Here is a 26,549-nt window from a genome sequence, read left to right on the forward strand (position 1 = left end):
GAAATGAGGGGGCGTTTTAGCCGGGTGAGGACTAGATGCTGAGTGGGTGGTCCAGCTCTAGAGCCACTTGTGCTTGGGCAAGGCAAGGGCTCATTACTGGTCCATCGTTAGGACAGGCTTCCGAGGCAGGGGAAGAGGCCTCCTGGGCCACGCTGCGGAGCTTGGGCTGTTTGGCGGGAGAGCTGTTGACGCATTTTTAGGATGAAGAAGTGACATGTTTTGGGTCTGTTGCTGAAAAACATCAGGAAGTCAACATTTCTTTTCTTACCAAACTTTTGGGGACAAAAATCCAATTGGTCTAATTGGAGTATCACGTAGTCAAACTGCAGAAATACTGCTCTTCCCGCAGACCATGAATCCCAAGGCAGACATCCCAAGCAGCCAGTGAAAAAGCCCTTCTGGCCCCATCTCGTAGGTAGTGTGGTGCATCAGGAAGCCACCAGGCTGTAATGACGTGAGTTATGCTTTTCACTACAAACCCAAAGATGCATAAATAGTCCTGTTCTTCAAGAACTTTCTTTGGGTCTGCCTGTCACCACTCAGCCTGCAGATTCTGGAGTGAATGACTTTGCTTTTCTATCGCCACATCGTACCCATGTGTTTTCCTGAGTTGTAGGGAAAGAACTTGCTGCTGGCGAAGAGTGGGCTGGGGGTGAGGGTGGAGAGGGTGAGAAGGTGGCAGACAGCTGTGACATGAGGGGAAAACTGGGGATCGGCCGTGCTCAGGAGTAGAGTCCGGGCAACTCCGCAGTGGACTAGACTGTAGGATGACGTGGTCGAAGCAGGGAACCCCGGGCAGCGAGGGCTCGGGTTCCCGAAGGTGACCTGTAGTCTGATTCACCGAGACCACTCCCTGCCCAGAGCGTTTCTGTCACAGTGACATCCCCGGCTCTGTGGTTGACCCAGCACTGCCTCCCTACGAGGGTTTTATCTGGCTAAAACGAGAACTTTTACGTGAAAGTGTCTTGTAAACCAAAGCGTTATATAATTGTAAGGAATTGGGAAGTCCTAATAATGAACTGCGGTATTCATCCTCTCGTTCCATTCCCAAACCAAATCTCCCCGTAATGTTTCATGATTTATTATTGCTGAATAAAAAATATTAAAATATTTTCAAAAGTTACTGTCACGAATATAAGATCTTATCTAAAACCTCTGTGCTTCAGCGAACTAACTTTTAAAACATTAAAAAGAAATTCCTTTGAACTAGCTACTACATACATGGTAGTTTGTATAATTCACACATCCTAAACAGTATTTAAAGTGAAGTGAAGAACGTTTTTATGACTAACTCATCCATGAATTAATCATTTTCATGTTTTCTTATGCATTTGGGTAAGTTTAGTATAGTTTTTCAGCCATATCTTCTTAATGATTTTTTGAGCTAAATTGTTATTTGCTTTTTTTACTCACCTAAAGCTCCCACTCAGTTTAATGAATTCTCTGAATCACTGAGCAAATAGAGAAGATTCTCTTGTCTATTATAATTACGCTGGGCAGCCTACAGTTTTATTCCACAAAGGCCATCTCATGTAGAGCATTTTGCAGAGCTCATGTCAGTCCTCGGCCGAGTCCCGCCTCTGCCATCAGCAGGGTCAGAGTCACTCTGCCGTGCCCGTTTGTGGGTTGTTTTTCTTTCTGTAATTCAGCGTCGTTCTGCCTCCTCCGGTCTGTGTGTGGTGTGTGTCTGGGTCTATGTTCGTGTTTGCATGTGTGTGTGAAAGAATGTGTGTGAGTGGGGCATGTGTTTTATGTTTATTTCAGTTCCTCCCCACTTAGTAGAAGAAGCATGTCTAGGATATTCAAACCAGTTGTCAAGAAAGTTTGATTCTGGGGTATTTAAAGAACCCACAGCATTAAGATATTCCTTATTAGAAAATTAATCATTTATCACTATGTGATTTACCACATAAAGAACTTATTTAGGAAACTTTTGAGTCTTAAATGCCTAGGCTGTCAGGTAGAGTTCAAAAGAGTTAAAAGCCAATTTATCTTACTGTAATTGTACTTAAAAGGAATTTCTATATTGGTGAGCTCTATGTATGTGTAGGTGTGTGTAAAGGTATGTATGTATAGGCACAGATATACTTCCCTTTAGGCATGAATATATATTCATATTTAAAGTGCATTATGAAGTGATCTCCTTAAAGAATAATTTCAAAAGGATCCCTTTCTGGCACTTTACAGAAAAAGTTTGCCAATCTCAATCTCAGTTATACTAGAAAATGGAAGGTCACTTTATTTTCCCAGTGAGTCAGTTAATTGGTCAGTGACTTTTTATGGGTGTCTACTGTGCCCCCATTATTCTCCTAGGAGGTTATAAGCCCTCCAGAATTACTCTGTTATAGTACACAAGAATCTGCATGGAGAGATAAGCTATTGATTCGCATACATTATTGTGACCAGACGGCATAGATGGTGACACAGCACAAAGCACAGGTACTCAAGCCCCGTTGTTGTCATAGAGCGGAAAGAACATCAGCCTGCTGTCTTTGTCACTCACTATTTGTATGATCTCCTAAGCAACTTTTATCATCTTTGTATCACTTTCTTCACTTTAAAACATAGATCAGACTGGATTAGATAACTTCAGGAAGCGTGTCTGGCTCTGAAAGTCTCACTCTGTGACTTTCAAGTAGGTCTGTCATCATCTCTGATGTCGTGATGTTTCCACAGGGTGTGACCTACTGTGGGGAAAGTTCAGCAAGCAGCCTCACCATGGCCAACGTGCCCTGGCATGAGGAAGTGGTACGGTTTGTTCGGGAGCTGGCGGAGCTGATCCCCGACTATGAAATCGCGTGTGAACACGAGCATTCCAATTGCCTCCTGATAGCGCACAAGAAGGTAAGAATGGCTCAAACCTGCATTCTCCTGTCCCCCTCATCCCTACTGCTCCTTTCTTCTCTTTTCTCTTTACTTTCCCCTTACTTTGTTATAGTGATTACCTGCTTGTTTGCTACCTTTATAAAAACACACATTAAGAAAGCCCTAAATTCTGTCTTTTGGGCTCATAAACTCTTTTTTGTGTGTGAAATTGCTTCGTTTTTATCCTTCATCTAGACGTCTTGAAGTGCTTTCTGGTTTGTAATTTTTAGAAGGTTTGTGCTTAAAAAAAAAACAAAAGCAAATACCCTTGCAATAACCTCTAGTCCTTTCCTGGAACAACAAGGAAAAACTAAAGTAGTAAACAACCCTCAAAGAGTTTCTAGCTGTCAGAAGAAATATTGAGGTATTTATCAAATTTTAGATTGCTTTGAATCTTGGCATCTGGACTATTTCCATTTTTCCTCCTTAGTGCTTTTATTAGACAGGACAAGTACATGAATGTGGTGTCTTTCTTAAGTAAATAATGCCTAACAAAGGAAAAATCCAGTTCTTGATAGAGGTGGGCCACTAAAATAGTTTATTAATTTTCAGTTCTAGAAAATTTCTCAGTCTTTATTTTTTTAAATATTTCTTCTTCCTCATTATCTCTTGTCCTTTGGAACTTCAATTAAACATATGTTAGACCTCACTGTATTTTCTGTCTCTTGCCTTTTCATTTGTATTTTTTATTCTTTTGTCTCTACATACTTCATTTTGGACAGTTTCTTTTTTGATTTATATTCCAGTTCACTAATTCTTGCTTCAGCTGTGTCTGATGTGCTATTAAATTCAACCGTCAATTTCTTAATTTTACATTTTATGTGTTCAAATATCTAATTTCTGGTTGGTTTGTTTATTTCAAATATGCTGTGTCATTTTGTGTAATTTCCAGTTCTCCGCTGAAGTTTTCAAACTTGGCTTTTATCTTCTTGAATATCGGAAATAGAATTAGTTGTTTTATTGTTTGTATCTGGGAATTCCAATATCTAAAGTTGCTGTGGATTTGTTTCTGTTGTCTGTCATTTCTTCAGGTTCTCATTCATGTTGCCTTGTCTTCTCATGTACCTTGTTATCTTTGGTGGTGTTCTATACATTGTATTTAGAAAATTATTTGTAGAAATCCTACAAGGCCTAGGATCAGAAGATCTCTTCTGATATTTTAGAGATGTATGATTTAACCGTCTCACTTTTTCCATACAGAAACTGATGAGATCTGCAGGATAAAGAGATTTGCTTAAATTGCTGAGCCAAACCTAGAACCATAGCCTTCCACCCCCTAGTCCACTGATCTTTCTTATACTACAGGGCATCTTGGTTGAAACCACTAGCCATATTCAAAGGAACAGCTAAAACAGAGAAATTTTATTTTAGATCAATACTTTACATTAGTCTATAAAATTTCTCTCTTCCCAGTGTAGACATGGGGATAGAGGAATTAAATAGCACTCTATTTAAGTCAGGCCAGTTCTGTTCTCTAAGCATTTGTTGGACACCTATCAAGTTCTGGACACCAGGCTGTGCAGTAAGGACACAGTGCTTCAGTCATGAAGAAGAGAAAGCACACAGGGTTTATTGAAAAAGGAACTTGGCACAAATCTTATGCCACCACTTGTTAACAAGGTGACTTTGTGCAAGTTGTTGATCTTTCTATAGTGTAACGAATGGTTAAGAGGTTGTGTGGAGTCAGGTTGTTTAGGGTTTGAATCGTGGCCCCTGTCTCCTTCTAGCTTTTCATCTGGAAAATGGGCATAATACTAGCTAATAATAAAATGGGCATAATACTACTGTTGTGAGTATCTGGCTTATAGTAAGATTCAGTCATTGCTGTTTCAGCTAATTTGGTGAGTGCCTAACATGAGATGGACACTGTGAAGTGTATTTTTTAATCCTCACAACAGCCCTAAAACATAGGGACTATTGAGCTCTCTACTTAATGGATGAGAAAACTGACACATCAAGGGGTTAAGTAACTTGTCCGAGATAAAACAGCCGGTAAGCAGTAGAAATGAGATTTAAGCCCTTGCCTTTAACTCCAAAGCCCACATTCCTTTCCTTGCATCCTTCTTTCCTTTTCTTTTAAATTTGGAAATTATTTCAAATTTACAAAAGGTACAATAATAAAACTGGTACAGATTCACACATTCACCTGTTATTAATACCATTTTCTCCCACTTGCTGTATCATTTGCTTGTTCTCAGTGTCTCTTCCTCTCCTCCCCGCCCCCCCAACACATACACACTCCTTTTCCGAGCCATTATGTTACATTCCTCATGGTCCTTTACCCATAAATGTTTCAGTGTGAATTTTTTAAGACTAGGAATATTCTTTTACAATCATAATATAGTTATCAACTTTAAATTGATACACGATTTTAATCTGTCATCCATATGCAAATTTTGCCAGTTCACCGTATAATGTCCCGTATAGCATTGCCCCCTCCAGTTCAGGATCTGCTCTGCCGGAGTCAGCAAACTTTTTCTATACAGGCTGTGTAAATATTTGAGGCTTTATGAACCACATATCATCTTTGGCAGATACTCTTTCTAACTTGTTCGTTTGGCAACCTTTTAAGAATTTGAAGACCAGGGGCGGGGAACATTTTCATGTTGGAACGCTGCATTAATTTATCTATAATTAAATAAGGTGGCATGGAAACTTCAATTAGATATACTTAAAAATGTACATTATATTATAAAAATCTAACTACTATGTACTTAATAATTTTAAAAAGTGGAAACTATTTGTTAATTTTAAAGTTAGCTAACCTTTTAATGACTTTGTTGTGTCTGGTTTTTATTGGAAAGCATTTGAATATTTGGTTGTAGCATGGAGGTCCACAGTTTCAGCTCATCCTCTAGATGGGTGTCCGTCATTTGTGACCTTAAGGGCATCTTGATTTGGGTTAGGTAGGAGATTGTAGATTCTCAGCAATAAGCGGTTGAAAAGCAAGAAAGCTTTTTTCGGACATGTTGCTGAAGGCATGGGTGTTCTGCATTTTTCCACATTAGTATCAGACAATGACTTTAAAATGTCATCTACTGAAAGCTCAGTCAGTTCCATCTGCAGTTCTTTAGGTGCCTTGGTGATATCAACTAGGTGAGGCTGAAATGCTAATTTGAGTGAGATGTCATGATCCTCAAAGTCAGTGACCTTTCATTGTATTCTCCAATTAATATGCCTATAACAACTGTATATTCTTCACATGATTCACATACATCATCCTGCTCATCAATGACCTTTGCTAACTGGGGAAAATGTTCATCCGAAATTTACTTTTGAAAACTAAGTGTTTTGAAAAAAGATAGCTTTTTTTTAAAATGCTTGGATTTTTTTTTTTTTTTCTTTGCCACATATCATATATAGACTTAGTTTTACCTTGCAAGGAAATATTCAAGTCATTTTGATTTGACATGATATCACACAGAAATGCTGCATTCCTATAGAAATCTTCTTTCAATAATTCACATTGCTGATTCTGTTCTTTATAAAATTTAACTATCTGTTCTCACAGAGATAAAAGTTTGGCTAACACCTGTCCCTGCGTCAGCCAACGCAGTTTAGAATGATACAGCAAATCCACACTGAATATCTCCTAGTTCAACTTAGCATGTTACACAACTGATGATGCTGTGTTGTATTTGCATGAATATAGTTAACAATACTTGTTAACTTGTTGTAAAGTGTCACTTAAAATAGTAGCTTTAGCACAGGAATTTTGCTGATGCAAGATCCAGTGAAAAGAAATGAGAGCATCTGGATCTGTAATACTCTTTTTATCTGTGCAATAAACCAACCCTTCATGTTTTCCTGTCATGGAAGGTACACTGTCTGTACATACATTGACTAAATTTACCAAATTCAGTCCAATTGCACAACATCTATCTTGAAAGTTGTTGAAGATATCTATTCCCTGTTTATTCTGTTTGCAAGAGTGCCCAAAGTGAGTAATTCTTCATAGCAAAGAAAACCTTCTGTTATGACCTGAATGAAGTATAAAACCTGTGCCAAGACAGTAGTATCAGTCGATTTATCCAAAGTGATTGAATAGTATATATTTTCCTTTTGAAGTATTGCATGAAGTTGTTCTGTTAAGTTGAAGGCTAATTCATGCTGCCCATCAGTTATGGTTCTTCTTGAAAGAGGTAGTTGTTTGTACTTTGAAATGTTATCAGGGTCTAAGCATCCTACCACTTTTCCAATGCATTCTTTCATAATTTCTACATCACTGAATGGCTTCCCTTTTTTCCCGAATATGTAAGCTACTTTATAAGTTGCTTCAGTGGCATTATTTCCAGGTCTTAATTGGTGTTTGAAAGAATTGTCTTTGGTTTTGCTTTTCGCTTTTTAATTCCTGCAACATAACCTTTCGCGCCTCTTCCTCTAATTTAAGATATTTTTGGTCCTTATGAGTGTTATAATGCTACTGAGCATTGTATTTCTTTAGTGTTGATATTGCAGTATCACAAAGCAAGCAAATCATCGTATCTTTAGCAGAAACAAGATAATACTACAATTCCCAATCCTCATTAAAAAATCTGTTTTCTTCCTTCAGCATTCTTTTGGTCTTCTTTGACATGATGGGCTGTTAAGCAGACAGAATTAAAAAATACTATCGAGCTGTGCATCTGCTCACAAATTCCACTTCAAATAGAAACACAGTGCACCATTGTCAAAAGCTGATAACACACTGGTGTACTTGACCCTCATAAACTCTCGTCAACCAGCCTGGTGTGGTAGTGGCGCCGGTTGGTGGCGGCAGTCGGTGGGATGGGGGGAGTCAGAACTAGATCATGAGTGTAGCAGCTGTCAATTTAGCCCTTATAGTTTACTAATTCTAATTGTGCCAGTCAATCTGGGAGAAGTATTTTGCTGAAACTTATTTTATTCTTTGGTATTTTAAATACATTCATTTCAAAAATAAAATAAAAATATAAAGGACAAACAAAAATATATTATAAAAATAAAAGGATTTGTTCTGTAAAATTTGGTTTCAATCAAAAGGCTGCACTTAAGGACCTAGAAGGCCACAGGTTCCCCACCTTTGGTAAAGATTATCCTTAAAACAAGCTGTGGGATCAATTTGGCCAGATTTGGCCTACCAGTCACAGTTAACCAACCCCTAGTCTAGGTCGGATGGTACATTTTGTTCTCATGTCTCTTAAGTCACCTTTCTTTTCTTTCTTCTTCTTCTTCTTTTTTAACACTTTAACTCCTTTTACTATCATTCCCAATTAACTCACCTTTCATCTGGAATACTTCCGCAGCCTCTCTGTCTTTTCTGATGTTGATATTTTTAAAGAATACAGTTTTCCCCTCCATTTCTTTTAATAGAAATATTCCTCATTTCATATTTGTCTGATTTTCCTTGTGGTTAGATTGAGGTTATGCATTGGCAGATGGAATACTGCATTCGTGACATGTCCTTTTCAGAGTGTCACACCTGGTACATGATGTCCCTTCTCCCTCATTGGTGGTGATGGTTTTGTTCACTTAGTCACTGTGTTGTCCAATTCCTCTCTTGTATAATTACTTTTTTTCTCCCTTGCAACTAATAAGCTAGCTTTGAAAAGGCACCTTAGGGCAGTGCAAACACCCTGCTTCTCACCAAGATCTCCCCATAGTTTAGCATTTGTGGGTGGTTCTTGCTTGATGAAAGTTTTTATTGATTGTAAGCACAGTCACAGTGAAGGACTGTTTTCCTCTTGTCACACCAAGACAGCCACAAAGGAAAACTGAATACCAAGTCTTTTTACTTTAAAATAATTATGGATTCATAGGAAACTGCAAAAATTGTACAGAAAGGTCTCGTGTACCCTTCACCTATTTTTCCCCAGTGATAATGTCTTACATGACTATAGTACATTATCAAAACCAGGAAATAGACATTGGTACAACCCATAGACTGTATTCAGATTTCACCAATTTTAAATGCTCTCATTTGTGTGTGTGTAGTTCTATGCCATTTTATCATGTATAGATTTATATAACCACCACCGTGATCAAGATACAAAACTGTTCTACCACCACAAAGATCCTTCTCATACTACTTGGCAGTCCAGCCCACCCTCCACCTGAAACTATCCCTAGCCTCTGGCAACCACTAATCTGTTCTCCATCTCTGTAATTTTCACAAGTCTGCTCTGACAATATGATAGCTAGCTTCTGCTTTCTTTTGATTAATGTTTACATGGTATGTCTTTCTCCATCTTTTTACTTTCAACTGACCTATATCATTACATTTGAAGTGAGTGTCTTAGAGACAACATATAGTTGTCGTGCCATTTCAGTCTCCTCTGCCAGTCTATTCTAGAATTCCATTTTGATTACTCTGTAGTGTTGTTGAGTGTATCTCTGTGTAGACTTTTTATTGGTTGATGGAGATATTACATGATACATATATATCACAGTCTACTGGTGTTAACATTTTACCATCCCTTCCTCCAAACATGGAACTCCTGGCAACCACTGATCATTTTACTGTGTCTACAGTTGTTCCTTTTCCAGAAAGTCATGTAATTGGAATTGTACAGTATGTGGCTTTCTGACTGGCTTCTTTCACTTAGCAAAATGCATTTAAGATTATTTTGTGTCTTTTCCTGGCTTGATAGCTCATTTCTTTTTATTGCCTTGTATAGATGTACCAGTTTGCTTATTCATTCGTCTATTGAAGGATACCTGGGTTACTTCCAGTTTTGGGTGATTATAAACAAAGCTGCTGTAAACATTTATGTGCAGGTTTTTATGGGAATGTAAGTTTTCAAGTCAGTTGAGTAAATACCTAGGAACGCGATTGCTGGATCTCATGTGAGAATACTGTTAAGCTTTGTAAAGAAACTGCCAAACTGTCTTCCAAACTGGCTGTACCATTTGCATTCCATCCAGCAATTACTATTCCTTTTGCAGGACATCCTTGCCAGAACTTGGTATTGTCAGTTTTTTGAGGTTTAGCCATTCTAATAGACATGTAATGGTATCTCACTATTGCTTTAATTTGGAATTTCCTGATGAAAAATGATCATGAGCATCTTTTCATATGCGTATTTGCCATATGTACAACTTCTATTTTGAGGAGTCTGTTCTGATCTTTTGCCCACTTTTTAAATTGTGTTGATTGTTTTCTTATTGTTGAGTTTTAAGAGTTCTGTATATATTTTGGGTATAAATCATTCATCAGATATGTGTTTTGGAAATATTTTGTCCCAGTCTGTGGCTTGACTCTTCATTCTCTTAATTGTGAATTGTGAATTGTGCTTTTCTCAGAGCAAACGTTTTTAATTTTAATAAAGTCTAACTTACCAATTTTTTTCATGGATGCTGCTTTTGGTGTTTTATCTAAAAACTCATTGCTGAACTCAAGGTCACCCAGATTACCTCCTATGTTATCTTCTAGAAGTGTTACAGTTTTATGTTTAAGGCTAAGATTCATTTTGTAAGGTTTAAGATCTGTATCTAGATTTATTTTTCTTGCATGTGGACATCCAGTTGTTCAGGTTCCATTTATTGAAAGGACTGTATTGTCTCCATTAACTTGCCTTTGCCCTTTGTCAAAGGTCAGTTGACCATATTTGTATGGATCTACTTCTGGCCTTTCTATTCCATTCCTTTTACCTGTGTGAGTGTTCATTCACCAGTACCAGGCAGCCTTTATTTCTATAGCTTTATAGTAAGTTTTGAAGTTGAGTAGTATTAGTCCTCTAACTTGTTCTTCTTTACTGTTATGTTGGCTGTTCTAGATCTTTTGCCTTTCCATATAAGCTTTAGAATCAGTTCATCAACAACTACAAAATTGCTCTCTAGGATTTTGATTGGGATTGTGTTCAATCTACAGATCAAGTTATTACTAGGTAAAATTGACAACATAATAATATTGAGCCTTCTAATCCATGAACATGTCATATCCCTTCTTTTTTTAGATTTTCTCTGTTTTTTAATCAGTTTGTTGTTTTCTACTTATATATCCTGTACATGTTTTGTTAGATTTATACATAAGTATTTTAGAATTTTTTGATGCTAGAATATAAATGCTATTGTGTTTTTAATTTCAAATTCGAGCCATTCATTGCTAGTATATAAGAAAGCAATTGACTTTTGTATATTAACCCTGGATCTTACAACCTTGCTATAATCACTTTTTAGTTCCGTGGGTTTGTGATTTGTCAGGGATTTCCTACATATATAACCATGTCACCTGCATACAAAGAGAGTTTTATTTCTTACTTTCCAATCTGTATATTTCTTATTCCCTTTTCTTGTCTTAATTACATTATCTTAGGGCTTCTAGTGTGGTGTTGAATAGGAATGATGAGAGATGATATCCTTGCCTTGTTTCTGATCTTAGTGGGAGAACATCTAGTTTCTTACCATTAAGTATGACGATAGCTATAGGTTTTTGGTAGACATTGTTTATTAGGTTGAGAAAGTTCTCCTCTTTTCCTAGTTTGCTGAGAGTTTACAATCATAAACTTCAATTTTGTCAAATGGTTTTTCTGCAGCCATTGATATGATCACATGATTTTTTTTTCTTCTATAGGCCATTGATGTCATGGATTACATTAACTGATTTTCAAATATTGAACCAGCCTTTGATACCTGAAATAAATCCCAGTTAGTCATGATGTATAATTCTTTTTATACATTATTGGGTTTGATTTGCTAATATTTTGTTGATTTTACATCTACATTTCTGACAGTTATTGTTCTGTGGTTTTCCTTTCTTGTAATGTCTTTATCTCCTTTTGGTATAAGGGTGATGCTGGTCTCAGAATGAAATAGGAAATGTTCCCTCTACTTCTGTTTCCTCTTCTAGAAGAGATTATAGAGAATTAGTGTTATTTCTTTCTTAAATGTTTGGTAGGACTCACCAATGAACTCACGTGGGACAAGGAACTAGGAAGCTGTCAGGCTTCAATCTATTTGTGTGTTTAAATCTACAGTGAGTCCCTTGCAGATAGCATGTGGTGGGATCGTGTCTTTTTATCCATTCTACCACCCTCTCTCTTTTGATTGGAGAGTTTAATTCATTTATATTTAAGTTAATTACTGATATAGAAGGACTTACGTCATTTTGTTATTTCATTTCTATATGCCTGATAGCCATTTTGTCCCTGATTTCCTGAATAATCATCTTGGTGTTTAGTTGATTCTTTGCAGTGAAACATTTTAATTACCTTCTCATTTCCTTTTGTGTTGTTAGCAGGGGCATCACATTTAACGTCCTAAAGTTATACTCTAATTTGAATTTATACCACCTTAACATCAGTAATGTACAAAAACTCTGCTCCTTTACAGTACTGTCCCCACATCTTTCAGTTGTTGATGTCACAAAATTATACCTTTAGACATTGTGTGCCCCAAAACATAAACTAATAATTGCTTTTTTAAATGCATTAATTTCTTAAAAAACAATGTGGAATTACAAACCAGTTATAATGATATTTCATAATTGCCCATGTATTTACCTTTACTGTAATTTTTTTTTTTTTTTTTTTTTTTGAGACAGAGTGTTGCTTTGTTGCCCAGGCTAGAGTGAGTGCCGTGGCGTCAGCCTAGCTCACAGCAACCTCAAACTCCTGGGCTTAAGCGATCCTCCTGCCTCAGCCTCCCGAGTAGCTGGGACTACAGGCATGCGCCACCATGCCCGGCTAATTTTTTCTGTATATATTTTAGTTGGCCAGATAATTTCTTTCTATTTTTAGTAGAGATGGGGTCTCGCTCTTGCTCAGGCTGGTCTCGAACTCCTGATCTCGAGCGATCCACCCACCTCGGCCTCCCAGAGTGCTAGGATTACAGGCGTGAGCCACCGCACCCGGCCCCCTTTACTGTAATTTTTGTTTCTTCATACAGCTTCAAGTTATTGTCTAGTGTTCTTTTGTTTTAACCTGCAGGACTCTATTTAGCATTTCTTCCAGGGCAGATCTAGTGGTAATGAACTCCTTCAGCTTTGTTTATCTGAGAATGTCTTAAGTCCTCCCTTATGTTTGAAGAACAGTTTTGCCAGATATAGGATTCTTGGTGGAAAAGGTCTTGTTTTGTTTTGTTTTGTTATAAGGACTTTAAATATATCAGCCTTCTGGCTTCCAAAGTTTCTGGTTAGAAATCTGCTAATGACCTTATTGAAGATTGCTTGTATGTGACAAGTTGCTTCTCTCCTCCTGCTTTCAATATTCCTCTGTCTTTGACTTTCAACGGTTTGATTATAACGTGTCCAGATATCCTTTCTGCTGCCTTCTGTCTCCCTCTTCTCCTTCTGGGATGGCCACATGCAAATGTTGGTCCACTTCATGGTGTCCCACAGGTCTCTTAGCCTCTGTGCACTTTTTCCTTTCTGTTCCTCAGACTCAGTCATTTCTATTATCCTACTTTTGAGTTCACTGATTCTTTGCCTGTGCAAATCTGCCTTTGAATCCCTTTAATACATTTTTTATTAGAGTTATTATACTTTTTAGCTCCAGAATTTTTTTTTTTTTTTTAGGTTTTCTATGTGTATTGATATTTCTGTTTTGTTCATATATCCTTTTCTTGGCTCTTCCCATGTATTTCTTTAGTTTTTACAATATCTTTAAGAGAGTTATTTTGAAATCTTTGTTTAGTAGATCTGCCATCTAGGCTTTCTAAGAGTCAATTTCTTTTGGATTTGTGTTTTTCTTTTGAATGGGCCATACTTTCCGAATCCTTTTTGTATGTGTTGAAAACTGGACACTTCTATCTAATAATGCAGTAACTCTGAAAATCAGATTCTCTGCTTTCCTGGTGTTTGCTGGAGGTTTTTGTTTGGTTTGGTTTGGTGTTTTTTCATTGTTGAAGATTATCTCTGTACCAAGGATCGGCCTGAGGTAGGAAGTTAAGGTTTTTTTAGGCCTTTTTAAAACCTACATTTTTCCCTTGACATGCTTGGTGATTTTCTAATTTCCCCCATGTATGTGGTTGTTTTTTCATATCCTAGACTTCAACGTATGTCTCCCAAAAGGAGGGAAAGAGAAGAATGAAAGGTGGATGTAGGGGAAGCACTGGCCCATGGAATCTCCTGGGAGTCACTTCTTCAGCCAGGGGCAGGGAGGGAGTTTGCACCAACAGTGGCTGGCTGCCTGCTTGCCTACACCTCCATGATCAGAACACACATCCTTATTATTTTGAAGACAGGGTTCTTCTTGCCTATATGGGCTCCCACAAGCTGCGTGCAAGCTGCTCCAGGAACACAACACAGCTGCCTGCTAAGGGGTGGGGAGTTGGGGGCCTAGTAGGCACTTTGGAGCTAAGAGCTGAAATTCACCAAAATTAACTGCAGTTCACTGTCAAGCCTTCCCCTGAATGTTGCAAGCCTTCAATAGACTCCAGAGTTCCAAAACAGCTACATCAAATAAATTGTGCAGGTATAATTTTTATCTGGGTGTGGAGAAGTATTTCTGGTGCTTTCTACTCCACCATCTTTCCAGAATCCTCTACTCTTATACTTTTAAAATTTATACTTAGTTGAATTCTGAAGTTAGTCAACTTTACTATGCTCCTTCAACACAATACAAGGACTTTCTTGTGCTCTCTCCTATAATTAATACTGTTAGGGGTACTCCACCATGGGCTGAGAAAGAATTCTTGACTCAAAGATTAAGATAGGTTTTGAAGCAAGAAGTTTATTTTACTTTCCAAGGGAGAAAGGGCATGATATGGAAGGAAGAGAGAAAGCTGGCACCAAGGATGAGTAGCCTGGGCTTTTATTGGGGTTCTAGAAAGCAGAGCAGCAGTTGTTGCGAAATGATAATGAAAAGTGGTTGTTTTCCAGAGCATTTGCTGGTGTGAAATAACAGAAGATGGTGGTTCTCCAGAGAAGTTGTTTTCTGTTGTGCTGATTTTATCTGACTTCTCAGAATGCAGTTTTGCAGATGCTGAGGGGCTATATATCCTTTTCTGTTTGTTCAGTACTTTCCCAGTTCTCTAAAACAAGCTGGTAAAAAAAAAAGTTAAGCCACAGGTGGTCAAGGAAGAAGCAAGTAGTGGGGGCCAGCACACTGTTGTGTGCAGTGATGATTTTATGTTAGATGATTTACTAGCAGTGCCATCCTTTCAGATACTTGTTTAGGTGTATCCGTATAAATCCCACTTTGTAGGTTCACCTTTGTTTCTTGCATCCGAGTTGTTCTTGCTGGATACAGTTTCCTTCTCACTGAACTGAGTGGTAAGCTTAGTCTTTTTTCTCCTCTCCAAAACATATTTATTTCACTTTCAGTCTTGAATGATAGATCATCAGAGTAGAAGACTCCAAATTGAGGTATTTCCTCTTATCACTTTGAAGATACTGCTCTGTTGCCCTCTAGCATAATTTTTTCATTATCTTCTAGCATCTTTCATCACTGATGAAGTGTCTGGTATCTTTCCTTCATTTTGAAGTCTGCTGATAAACTCAGCAACCAGTAACATTTATTAAAGTTACTGTGGGAAGCACTATTTGTGGATTAACTCATTTAATCCTTACAAAAACCTTTTGAATTGTAGATACTATTTTTCCTCATGTTCCAAAGGTGGAAACTGAGGCTAAAAGACTAAAAGTCTTACCCGAGGGCAAATAGGGCACAGCTAGAATTCAATCCCAAATGTTTCAAATGCAAAGCCTACTTTGAACAACTATATTGCACAGCAAGGTAGGGGAAGAGAAGTGTCCTTTGGGAACAGCATGTAGATTCTCCTGTCTCAGTTCATTCAGCAGCAACCTCCTTGGTCTCCCATCAACTCAGAGTTTTGCCGGATTTAGGACCCTGTATTTGATTAGGCACTGATCACAGAGGCCCTCTTTCTGGATATATAAGCTTGTAATCCATAAAGGGAGGTAAAGAAGAGCTGTCACCTCCCCACACCCTCTCATCTTGGAATAAGAGGGAAATTGTGTCTCCGTTTAGGTTTTGTGCAGTGTTCTCTTAACAAAACCTACTGACTGCATGTTTTCCTCTTGTGGTACATGTGGCACTTACCCTTTTCAGAGGCCTGATTGTCCCCAGCAGCACTTGCTTTCAGAGAAGTAGCAGAGGAAATTGGCACTGTGGTGACACTGCTCAGAGGATTTAGCTCCACTCCAACAAAATTGGAGATTAAGATGGAAACTTCAGAAAATGAGTTTCCAGGTAAAATTGTTTTAATTGCACTTGGATATATCTAGAATTTAATCTTACTATTGTAGTCTTATCTCTCAAAAAGGGCTCCACAGGCCGCTGTTGCCAGGCACATGCTACTTACCGCCAGCAAACCCGGAAGAGGGCGGCAGCACCGCCCGGTGCTCCTCCACTGCAGGCCGCCAGGCGCTCTCTGAAGTCTGGCTGTATGATCTCCGACTCCTCTTACCAGGGAACAAACAACACAGTCGTAGCTACCGCAGGCAAGAACAAAATTTATAAATCTGGGAAATTCAAAGATGCCACTGCTGTAGCACTCTTTTTTTTTTTTTTTTTTATTTCTATTTCAAAAATGACCTCCCAGTCTTCCAAAATTATTTCTCCCTGCAATTACCCCTGGACTTCCTGTACTCGTACCCTATTAAGTTCGTGCTTTTGAGTTACGAGAAGGTCTGGCAGCCCCTCCTCCTTTAGCCAGTACTTCCCCAGCTGTTTGGTTTGTAATTATGACTGTATGTTTGGAAGACCCATCTAGAAAATAAGAGTAGACACTAAGATCATGTAAAGGCTCCTAAGAGTACAAAAATGAAAATAATGTATATGATTCTTTTTATTAGTGCTCTTTTTTTATTTTGCTATTATTCCATTTTGTCCATTATGCAAGGACTTTGAAATTTGGTTGCGCAGTAGAGGATTAATTTTACCCAAAGAAAGGGCTGCCCTTTGCTCTCAGCTGCTGGGAGGTGATCTCTAAGTTCTTGCGATGTCCTGCCTGATAAGAGTGTCTTTGTTTATCTGTAGGCCTTGGGCCACACCAGCCAGTCTGTGCCAACCATATGGTTTAGGGTAGGGAGTTTGGGCAACAGTATTGGCTCAGCCTCTAGAGGGGCTGGAGACTAAGGGCAGACACGTAGCAGTCAGTCACATCTAGGTGACTAAGCCCCAATAACAACTTTAGAAGCCAGGGCTCGGGGGAGGTCAGGTTGGCAGCACTCCATGCCTATTGTCACACATTATGACCCCACTGGGACAGGACAACTGGAAGCTCCAAGCACGGAACTCTCCTAGGCTCCATCCTACGTGCCTCTTCCTTTCTCTGTTCTCCATACTATGACAGCTTTCAGAGAGTTCTGTGAGTCCTACTAGTGAGTTGTCAAATCCGAAAGGTGGTCTTGGGGACCCCTGAACTTTGCACCGGTATATCTGTTTTCAAATCCCAGTTTTATCATTTCTCATTTTCCTTATCTGCAATATAGGATTAGCTCTGTTTTATGGGGTGATTGAGTTGGCTGAATGAAGTATATAAAACATCTAGAATCAATCATGCGTTGCCTAGAGCAGGCTCTTAATAAAGGCTTTTTCCCAAAGGTGCTGACCATTTGATTTTTAAGTAGAGAATAGTGTAGTATCACATGGAGGGATTATTCACACAAAACACCTCCAATGTTGATATCAATAAATAGCTCTTGATTTGCTCTTTTTTCAGCTCATATATAGGATTTTTTTCTTATTTTAACTCCTAGATGTGTAGAAATATGAGGCCTTTGAATGATTAGAACTTTTTCAGTGACTACACAATATGTATAATTTAAAAGCTGGAACAACAACCTTCAGCAGAACATGGTTGAGACAGGATGGGGGCAGGCCCAATGACAAGAATTTTTGTTTGTGACATTTTGAGCTTGAGGTAGCTGTCGATCACCTGTCTAGATGCATCTACGTAGAAGTTACAACTGACACTAATGGGAAGTCAGTCTTATTAGTCTATAAAAAATGAGCAACCTGCTTGCCTACCTGTCAGGAAGCAGTTAAGGGAATGGAAGGAGAATCTTTCAATATTGCAGTTTTGTTTTTTAAATTATTATTTTGTCAGAAGGGATGGAATCTGTGTAAATAAAATCTAACCATTCAAAGGCAGAGCAGACTGACTTTAGGGGTCTCCATAAATAGCTTTTGTTTCACCTGCATTTGCCTTGGGACAATGTTAAGGTCTCCCTGAGTTCCGCGTAAGTAGAGACAATCAATGGCATGTCTCTCCTCAGTGTGCTCGCTGTTTAGACTTTGTGCCGAGAGAAGTTGAAGTACCCTAAGAACATGGAACATACAGATTATTTTCCATAACTTTTAGATCAGCTAAACAATGGGGCTTAACTTATAAATATCGTACATAAATAAGTCCAGGGATTTAAAAAAAAAAAGGTCTCTTTGCCCTCTGTCCCAGAAGTACTTGAAAGACATGGTTATTGTCAGTTCTGTCATTTTCGAGATTAAAGCTAACAGATACCGTAGGCTGGTGTCGTGACCGTGGGCTCTGTCATCCCCTCCAAGCTGAATCTTGGCCCTTGTGCTTACTGAGGATGTGACCTACAGCACATTTGTTACTTAGCTCTTTTTGGCTTTTGCTCTCATTTTGAAAATGGGAATCTAAGCACAACATGTTTGTTAAGTGGACAGCACAAAATAGAGAACCAGACACAGTGCCTAGTTCACAGTAGCACACGCACAAGAACGTGTCACTACCGTTTGCACACGGGTCACTTCCCTGCCTCCATCTTACATTTTTTGGCTTAGGTTGTTAATAAGATGCTTTTTGCTTTCTTGGATGGATATAGTCACTACTCTTTTAAACCTTACTTTCAGTTTTGTCAACATTTTACATGGACAGTTTAGAGAGTCAAAGTTTATTACAAAACAGCAGTTCCTTGTACCCTCCTCAAACACCATTTCCCCACCTCAAGTGACAGCCACTTTTAAATTTTCTAGGTGATTGTTTTGGTATTTATCAGTATGTTGCTAAATAACATACTTATATTGCTGCTGTTCTTTTTTTCCATATTAATAATTTGCTCATTATGCCTTCACTATGTGCTATGGAATATGAGGATCGAGATCTTTCCCTGTTCCCTCAACAGCCTTTCCCATTCCCCTCCCTCCCAACATACCCCTGCCAGAATTTTACTTACTGTTCTTTTTGGCATTGATATGGCCATGTGAGTACTGTTCACCACTGAGCCATGTAATCTCCTATGATTGCTGTTTGTTTCCAGCATAACCTTTTGGTTTCCTTTAAGTTAATAATTATTTTATTTTTTCTTTGTCCAGCTTTCTATATTCTTTAGCTAATTCAACTCTCAAACTCTCTGCCATCGTCTGTATTGCCTCTCACACTTTCAGATGTGTTGGATTTTCTATCAGATTCATCTTTTTAAAAAAAGTCTGTCCAGAGGCACTTTCTCACCCACCCGCCTTGGACAGTTCACTCTGCTGGTTCACAGCTGTTATCCCGGCCTCTCCGCTCTTCTGAGAGACCTTGTGTCTGGGATCCCATGTTTCTTTCTTATTTACTTCCTCATTCACAGGAAACACACGTTCCAGTAGATTCCTTAGAAAAGGGTATGTGAGAGGTACAGTTTATTGAGATTTTAAATATCTAAAAATGTTTTTATTCTCCCTACACATTTGGTTGATAGTTTTACTGGGTATAGAATTCTAGGTTGGAAACTTTTCTCCCTGTGAGGTTGGAATCACTACTTTTCAGCTTTCAGTGCAGTTGTTGAGAACTCTGAAGGCATTCTGATTCTTAATCCTTTGTATTAATATACGACCACGTTTTTCTTGTAAGATTTTCTTTGTCTCCATTGTTTTGAAATTTCACTGTTATGTGTCTCAGACAGTGTGTCTATTTTAATCCATTATAAACATCTTTATTCTGGAAACATGACATTCACTTCTTAAAATTTTTCCAAAATTATTTCATTGAAGATTTCCCCCTTCTGTTTTTTCTTTTTTCTTTCTAGAATTCCTTAGAAAGAAAAATTTTTTAAATTGAGTCTCTTAGAGTAGTCCTGTAATTTTTTTATCTTTTCTTTCCTATTTTCTATCTTTGTGTTTTTTTTTACTGTATATTCTAGGTTCTTAATTTTCTTAGCTTTCTCATGAATTCTTCATTTATGCTCCCATATTTTTAAAATCTAAGGTCTTTTAACTTTTTTTTTTTTTTTTTTGAGACAGGGTCTCACTCTGTCTCCCAGGCTAGAGTGCAGTGGTGTCATCATAGCTCACAGAAACCTCAAACTCCTGCGTTCAAGAGATCCTCCTGCCTCAGCCTCCCAAGTAGCTGGGACTACAGGGGCATGCTACCACACCTGGCTAATTTTTCGTAGAGACAGGGTCTTGCTCTTGCTCAGGCTGGTCTCGAACTCCTGGCCTCAAGCAATCCTCCTGCCTCAGTCTCCCAAAGCGCTAGGATTACAGGCATGAGCCACCATGTCTAAACTGTTAAATTTTTCGAATGTTCCTTTTTATAGCATGTCTTTTAAATGAACACAGTATCTTCTCTCATTTCTCTGAGGATATCAGTAATAATTGTTTTAGTTTGGTGGATTTTTTTTATGTGTTAGTTTTTGTCATTTTCTCCCTGCATAGGCTTAGTTTATTCTGTTATTCTTTTTTGTTGTTATTTTTTTATCTCTCTTTCTTGTTAGAAGTTTTCCTCAGTTGCCTGGTGCTCATGGGTCACCTGCTCGTATTTGAGAGTGGGGGACTATAGGCATACTAGGAGTCCTAAGGGTGAGAGCTTGACTTTGTCTTGGAGTGATCTAGCTGGGTCATTTCCTTAGTGAGCCCCAAACTCCGTGTCGCTCAGTCTGTCCTCTTGGGCTGATCAGAAGGGTCTTTTCATTTTCCACGGCTCCCACGGCCATTGGTGGCCTGGAAGCAGGACGGGGAATATTTTCAGTTTGGTAGCCCCTTCCTCAGCTGTACCCACTATCCCGTAGACCAGCAGTGCCCAACCGTTTAGTCGCTGGGGACTGGCTTCATGGAAGACAATCCTTCCATGGGGGCGGGAGACGGGGCAGGGGGAACGGGGGACAGGGGTCAGCGAGGCTGGTCCGCGGGTGACCCAAGCGCACCACATTCATGTGCAGTAGTCAGACCTCTCTGCCAGTGACAGTCTGCACTTGCGGCCGCTCCCCAGCGCCACCCAGATCATCAGGCACAGGCCTGTCACTAGGAGACGTCCACAGTAGGGTTCGCGCTCCTCTGAGAATCTACCGCCGGGGCCGGTCCGACGGGACGCGGAGCTCAGGCGGCGACAGAGCGCGGGGAAGCCACGGCGAACACAGACGGAGCCTCGCTGGCCCTCCGCCCGCCTTCCGCCGCGGGTCGGCCTTGGGGACTGCGGCCATAGACCCTAGATGCTCCCTTACGTTGTCCCCCAGTCGTCTATGGGGTGAAGTGGGCGGGTGCTCAGCTCGGAATCAAGAACTTGGGATTCCAGCCATTTCTTAACAGAATGGGAACCCGCCTTGGGATTTTTTAGGGGAGTAGGTTTGGTGCCTCCTCAATCCCACTTCTGGGGTAACCGGAGCAACCAGTTTCTGAGCCTTTGAGGAATTCTGAAGCGTAACTTGGGCTGAATCCTGGGTTTCTCTGTTTGCTAGCTCAGGATTCGTCTCTCTTGGACCCACTAAACCAGTTTGCTCATCCGTCATCTTTTCAGCTTTAAAACTTTGGTACTGTTTTCTCCTCTCCTATCTCTATTTTTATATTATATGTCTTTTTAAAATGCTCTTACTGTCATTTTAGTGGGGTTTCAAGAGGAAGTAAAAGTAAATGCATGTGTTTAATCTGCCATTTTTTTTTTTTTTAAAGAGACAGTGTCTTGCTGTGTCACTGAGACTGGAGTACAGTGGTGTTATCACAGCTCACTGCAGCCTCCATTTCCCGGGCTCAAGCGATCCTCCTGGCTCAGCCTCCCAAGTAGCTAGGACTACAGACATGTGCCACCACGCCTGGCTAGTTTTTTAAATTTATTTTTTATTTTTCGTAGAGATGAGGTCTCGCTATGTTGCGCAGGCCTCGAACTCCTGGCCTCGAGCAATCCTCCCAAGTTGGCCTCCCAAAATGCTGGGATTACAAGCATGAGCCACCATGCCCAGCCAGCATCTTTTAAAACCTTTACAATGATAAAGAACCTATGTTGTTATTATTCTGTTGAGTGAAATTTTCCCTGTGGAAATACAAGAACATAATGAGAAGGCCCTTTGCACAGCAGGTAGCGGGAGCCCATGCTGCCCATCTGGCCAACAGGGCACAGAGCCTGAGCCGCCTGGCTTTCTTTGGTCAGGGCTGTACCTTACTGGGCTTATGGGGTGTTTCTGAGATCATCTTTGACCTTTGAGTTTATTTGCAGCTCTGCAGATTTATTTCTTCCCTTACTATTACTGGATTTGAAGAATTCTTGAAACAGGGTGACTCATGTCTCAGGATACTTAACCTCAGATTTTATGCTTTGGGTTGCATACCTCTGTTGATGCAGCTGTCTTTCAGCACTATTTGTGTGTCAGTCATACCAAAGTTTGCTCTTTTAGCTTCTGCCTTTTGCATGAAACAGTTTGACTTTTTCTGAGCTATTATGATTCAGTGTGATTAGTCTCAGACACTGAGGGGGCATATGTCAGTTTTGTCTTTGGGGTCTGGTGGCTCAACGTTAATTTCACAGTAACTTACTGTTACGGACTTGGCGTTTGTGTCCCCCCCAAATTCATATGTTGAGGTCCTATCCCCCAGTGTGGTTGTATCTGGAGAGGGGGTACCCGGCATCAGGGCTGGGCTCTGATCTGCTAGGGTTAGTGTTTGTAGAAGCAGAGACATCAGAGAGCTCACCGCCTCGCTAACTTCCCACGTGCACACCAACAAAAGGCCAGGTGGGACACAGCAAGAAGCCGGCCATCTGCAAGCCAGGGAGAGAGCCCTCACCAAAAACTGAATTGGCCAGAACCTTGATCTCGGAATTCTAGACTCCAGAACTGTGAGAAAATAAATTTCTATTGTCTGAGGCACTCGGTCTGTGGCGCTTTGTTACGGCAGCTGAGCTAATACTCCTGCTTTCTGCCACATCTACTTCTTTGGTCTCCCAGCTCATTTTCTTAGACAGTAGGAATCAGAGTGGTCCGTTGTCGGACTCCAGCTTACCCGTGCCATGTCTGCGCATCTACTTTCTTCTGTTTTAAACCAGAGTAGAGTTTTAGAGTCAGAAGAGATCAGGTCTTCTAGTGTAGAAGTTTTCTATTGGCATTAGGAGTTAGGAAATCAACTTAATGGGTTGCAGCCAGCAATACGCTTAAATGAAATGCATTGCATATAGTTTTGTGAAGTTATGTTTCTAGTGTTTCCAGCACACGTGCGTGCGTGTGTGTGTGTGTGTGTGTGTTGTGTGTACTAGATTGAGATATAAAATGTATTTCTTACTGTAGGTTGTGGTTTAAAAAAAAATTAAGTATATTGCTCTGGTCCACACTAATCTTTTAGTCCCTCATAGAATATCCACGACAAATCATTATTGGTAGAGTTTGAGCGAGAAGAAAGATCAGGATTATGGACCAGAGACTTAGGGATCTAGACCCCAAAAAGGGGGAAAAATAGGGAAGAAGAGAATATGGTCATGTGCTTCTCTCAGCAAGCAAAGCAGGGAGCCCCACAAAGACCATCCTACAGGGCCACGCTTGGGGTGTGATTTGTCACATCTTTCTCTGTACCCTCGAGGTGTACCTCACTTGCTGTACATGCCATGTTGTATTATAATTATTTTTTTAATGTCTGTGACTGGGCCAAATTCATAGTTGGCACTCCATAAATGTTGATCGGAGGAAGGAATAAATGGCATCATTATTGGCCTCATTTTAATGACAAACATGTTAGTGCCATGTCTACTCCTGCGCTAGTTAGGAAGTCACCCCGTCCTGTCGAGTGTACCGTGCCGTGAGTCATGAATACACTGCGAAGCAGTCCGCTCTGGTCTGTGGAGCCAGCAGCCCCAAATTCTCAGCGTGTCTCAGGATGTCAGCAGAACAGGTGCAATTTTGATGCATCACATGGTCTCGTAGCTTTGTTAGAGGTAGGAAAGAAGGGGCTGGGCCCCTGCATGTCCTAAGAGACAGGGTAAACTGTCAAGTCTGACCTGTTGGGAAAGCAGGGGGGGGAGGCAGGGGGAGGTGGAGTGAGAGCCACCTGAAGAGGCCCTGCTGTGGGCGAGTGCAGGCGCAGTGAGGTCCTGTGCAGGGAACTGTCACAGTCTAAAGGGGTTCGGGAAGACTTCGCAGAGCAGAGGACACGGGAGACCCGCCTAAGGCATAAGCTGTCATTCGTTAGACAGAGGGAGCAGCATGGGAGTCACGTGAGCGGGGACAGCTCAGGAAGAGTCCAGTGCAGATTCCATATTTAGATTTTCTGTTCTAGATAAGGGGACTCTCTCCTGCTGCGGTGTAATCTCAGACAGTCTGTGGAAGTCAGAAGATTAATCAGTTGGAAGAGTGTCGCCAGAGTCCCTGAGTGAGGGCCTGTGTCAGGGCCGCGCAGGCCACTGGTGGCAGAAATGCTGCTCGGGAAGCAGCAGCCGGGTCTGGCCGTCTTCTGGATGCACGGGGCCAGGGGCAGGGAGGGCACCTCTGACTGCAATTTTGAGGTTCAGCGCCTGGGAATGACAGTGATTTCTTCCACAGTAATAGGGAGCAATTCAGGGACAGCCAATCTTGGCAGGGAAGATAGAAAGAAATACACTTTACATCCTGGGTTGTAGAGTTCATAGAGCCCTTGAGGCACCGTTTCAAAGAATGGTCTAATTAGAAGAAAACTCATAATTCATAGATAGACTAATTAAACTTTTCCATTTATTTGGCATTTACCCCCCTAGAGACCTCTTAGCTGTTGGGTAAAAAATCAGACGTCATTTAAATTCAACACGTTATACTATTCTAAATCTAGGAGCCTATATATATTCAATATTTTTTTCAGCTAGAACAGGAAATTGTTATTTAACTTGGTTCATAGAGATAATCAGGGTTTTTTTTTTTTTTTTAAACACAGTGGCATGACAGAAATACTTGTCTGTTTATAAGTCAACTGTCAACATATTAGTTAATACATTTACACAAACTCATGCCAGACAGATGCTTTAAAGGCCTTCGCAGTTCAATGACCATTTCCTTTAGAGCCTCAACTTCCCTCTGTTTTCTCCATTCCAGGTCATTATTCCACAGCGACCTTTGAGAAGCAGTTTTCTTAACAGAGTACAAATTGGATTATTCTCTTTTATTGAATTGAAATTCTTAACGAGGCTTTCCACTAATGAGATATTGTAGCCATGTTAGGCTGAAAAGGTTAGTGTGAGTCATTTAGTTAGCAGTTGAGAATTAGAAATCATTGATTAAATCCTCACTGATAAGCAAAGTTTAGTAACGAAAGGGATTCCACCAGGTGCTGCTAACGTAACCGTAAAAATTCCTAACAGATAAAAAGCTGTGGATCGTTTGAGCTCAGGAGTTCGAGACCAGCCTGAGCAAGAGCGAGACCCCCTCTCTACTAAAAATAGAAAGAAATTATATGGATAGCTAAAAATATATATAGAAAACATTAGCCGGGCATGGTGGTGCATGCCTGTAGTCCCAGCTACTCGGGAGGCTGAGACAGGAGGATCCCTTGAGCTCAGGAGTTTGAGGTTGCTGTGAGCTAGGCTGACGCCACGGCACTCACTCTAGCCTGGGCAACAGAGTGAGACTCTGTCTCAAAAAAAAAAAAAAAAAAAAAAGCTGCAATAGCAGGAATTAGAATCAGCCTGACCGTTATCACATGGTCACATCAGAACATCTGACCCTCTGTCAGTGTTGTGCAAAACAGACTGACTTGTGTCCCGGGCTCAGCAGGGCGGCAGTGCCAAGGGCAAGCGAGTCCCGCTGACTGTGGCTTCGACAGGAAACCGGACCCGGAACACGAAAGAGTTTTCTGTAGCACGACAGGGAGAAAAGATCAGGCTAATCTGTGATTTTTTTTAAAAATAATTATTTTATATTTTTTTCTAGGGACGTTTTTACTTGTGATTTGACAGTTTCTTTTCTCTGCAGTTTAAGATCGATGGCGAATGGTGGACGTGGATCGATTACAGCCGCTTCCAGGAGCTCGTCCAGGAGTACGAAGATAGCGGCGGATCAAAAACTTTCGGCGCAAAGGATTACATGGCCCAAACTCCCCACTGGGCGCTATTTGGTGCCAGTGAAAGAGGCTTTGATCCCAAGGACACAAGATATAAGAGAAAGAACAGATCAAAGGATATTTCTGGATGTTGAGATTATGTCTTCAGGATACGAAAGGACAAAAAGCGGATGGCCTCAGAAGTTCTTGGACTCTACTGCAGTTTTTCCAAGGACAAATTATGCAAATTATATTTCATATAAAGGAGACTGGAGGGCAAACACGGGGACACAGAGGCGGCATCCACACTCAGAAAGCTCGGGACCCAGCCCCACACTTGATCACAGAGCTCGGTCCCTCTCCGGCTCTGCCTTCTGAGAGGAAAACTGTTTTTGTGGGGGAAGTAAAACGATCGTCATGAGAGTATAACCGATGGTTTTGTGCTGCAGTTAGTGAGGCTTGCTGGAGGGCTGTTCATGAGAGTGTTACACAGGGAATCGACACCCAGGCCTCGTGGCCTCTCTGGGCCCTCGGCTTTCCGTGGAGTGGCCACTTAGCATGGAGTTGTACCGCCCTGGGCTCAGCGTGTCCGCTCCCACTGAGGTTAAGAACTTGATC

General features: G+C 40.4%; 1 protein-coding gene across 1 annotated transcript in view; it reads left to right on the top strand.

Moving 5' to 3' along the window:
- The window catches only part of TYW1 (tRNA-yW synthesizing protein 1 homolog), a 171,889-nt gene extending 145,741 nt beyond the window's left edge, over positions 1 to 26,148 (top strand). The window contains exons 15-16 of the mRNA XM_069485639.1: positions 2,677 to 2,844; positions 25,865 to 26,148. Of these exons, the coding sequence (XP_069341740.1) occupies positions 2,677 to 2,844; positions 25,865 to 26,086 (390 nt within the window). The 3' untranslated portion in view covers positions 26,087 to 26,148. The remainder of the gene's footprint in view (positions 1 to 2,676; positions 2,845 to 25,864) is intronic.
- The last annotated feature ends 401 nt before the right edge of the window (positions 26,149 to 26,549 follow it).

The sequence above is a fragment of the Eulemur rufifrons genome, chromosome 14 (assembly GCF_041146395.1).
Source record: "Eulemur rufifrons isolate Redbay chromosome 14, OSU_ERuf_1, whole genome shotgun sequence".
Classification (NCBI taxonomy): domain Eukaryota; kingdom Metazoa; phylum Chordata; class Mammalia; order Primates; family Lemuridae; genus Eulemur; species Eulemur rufifrons.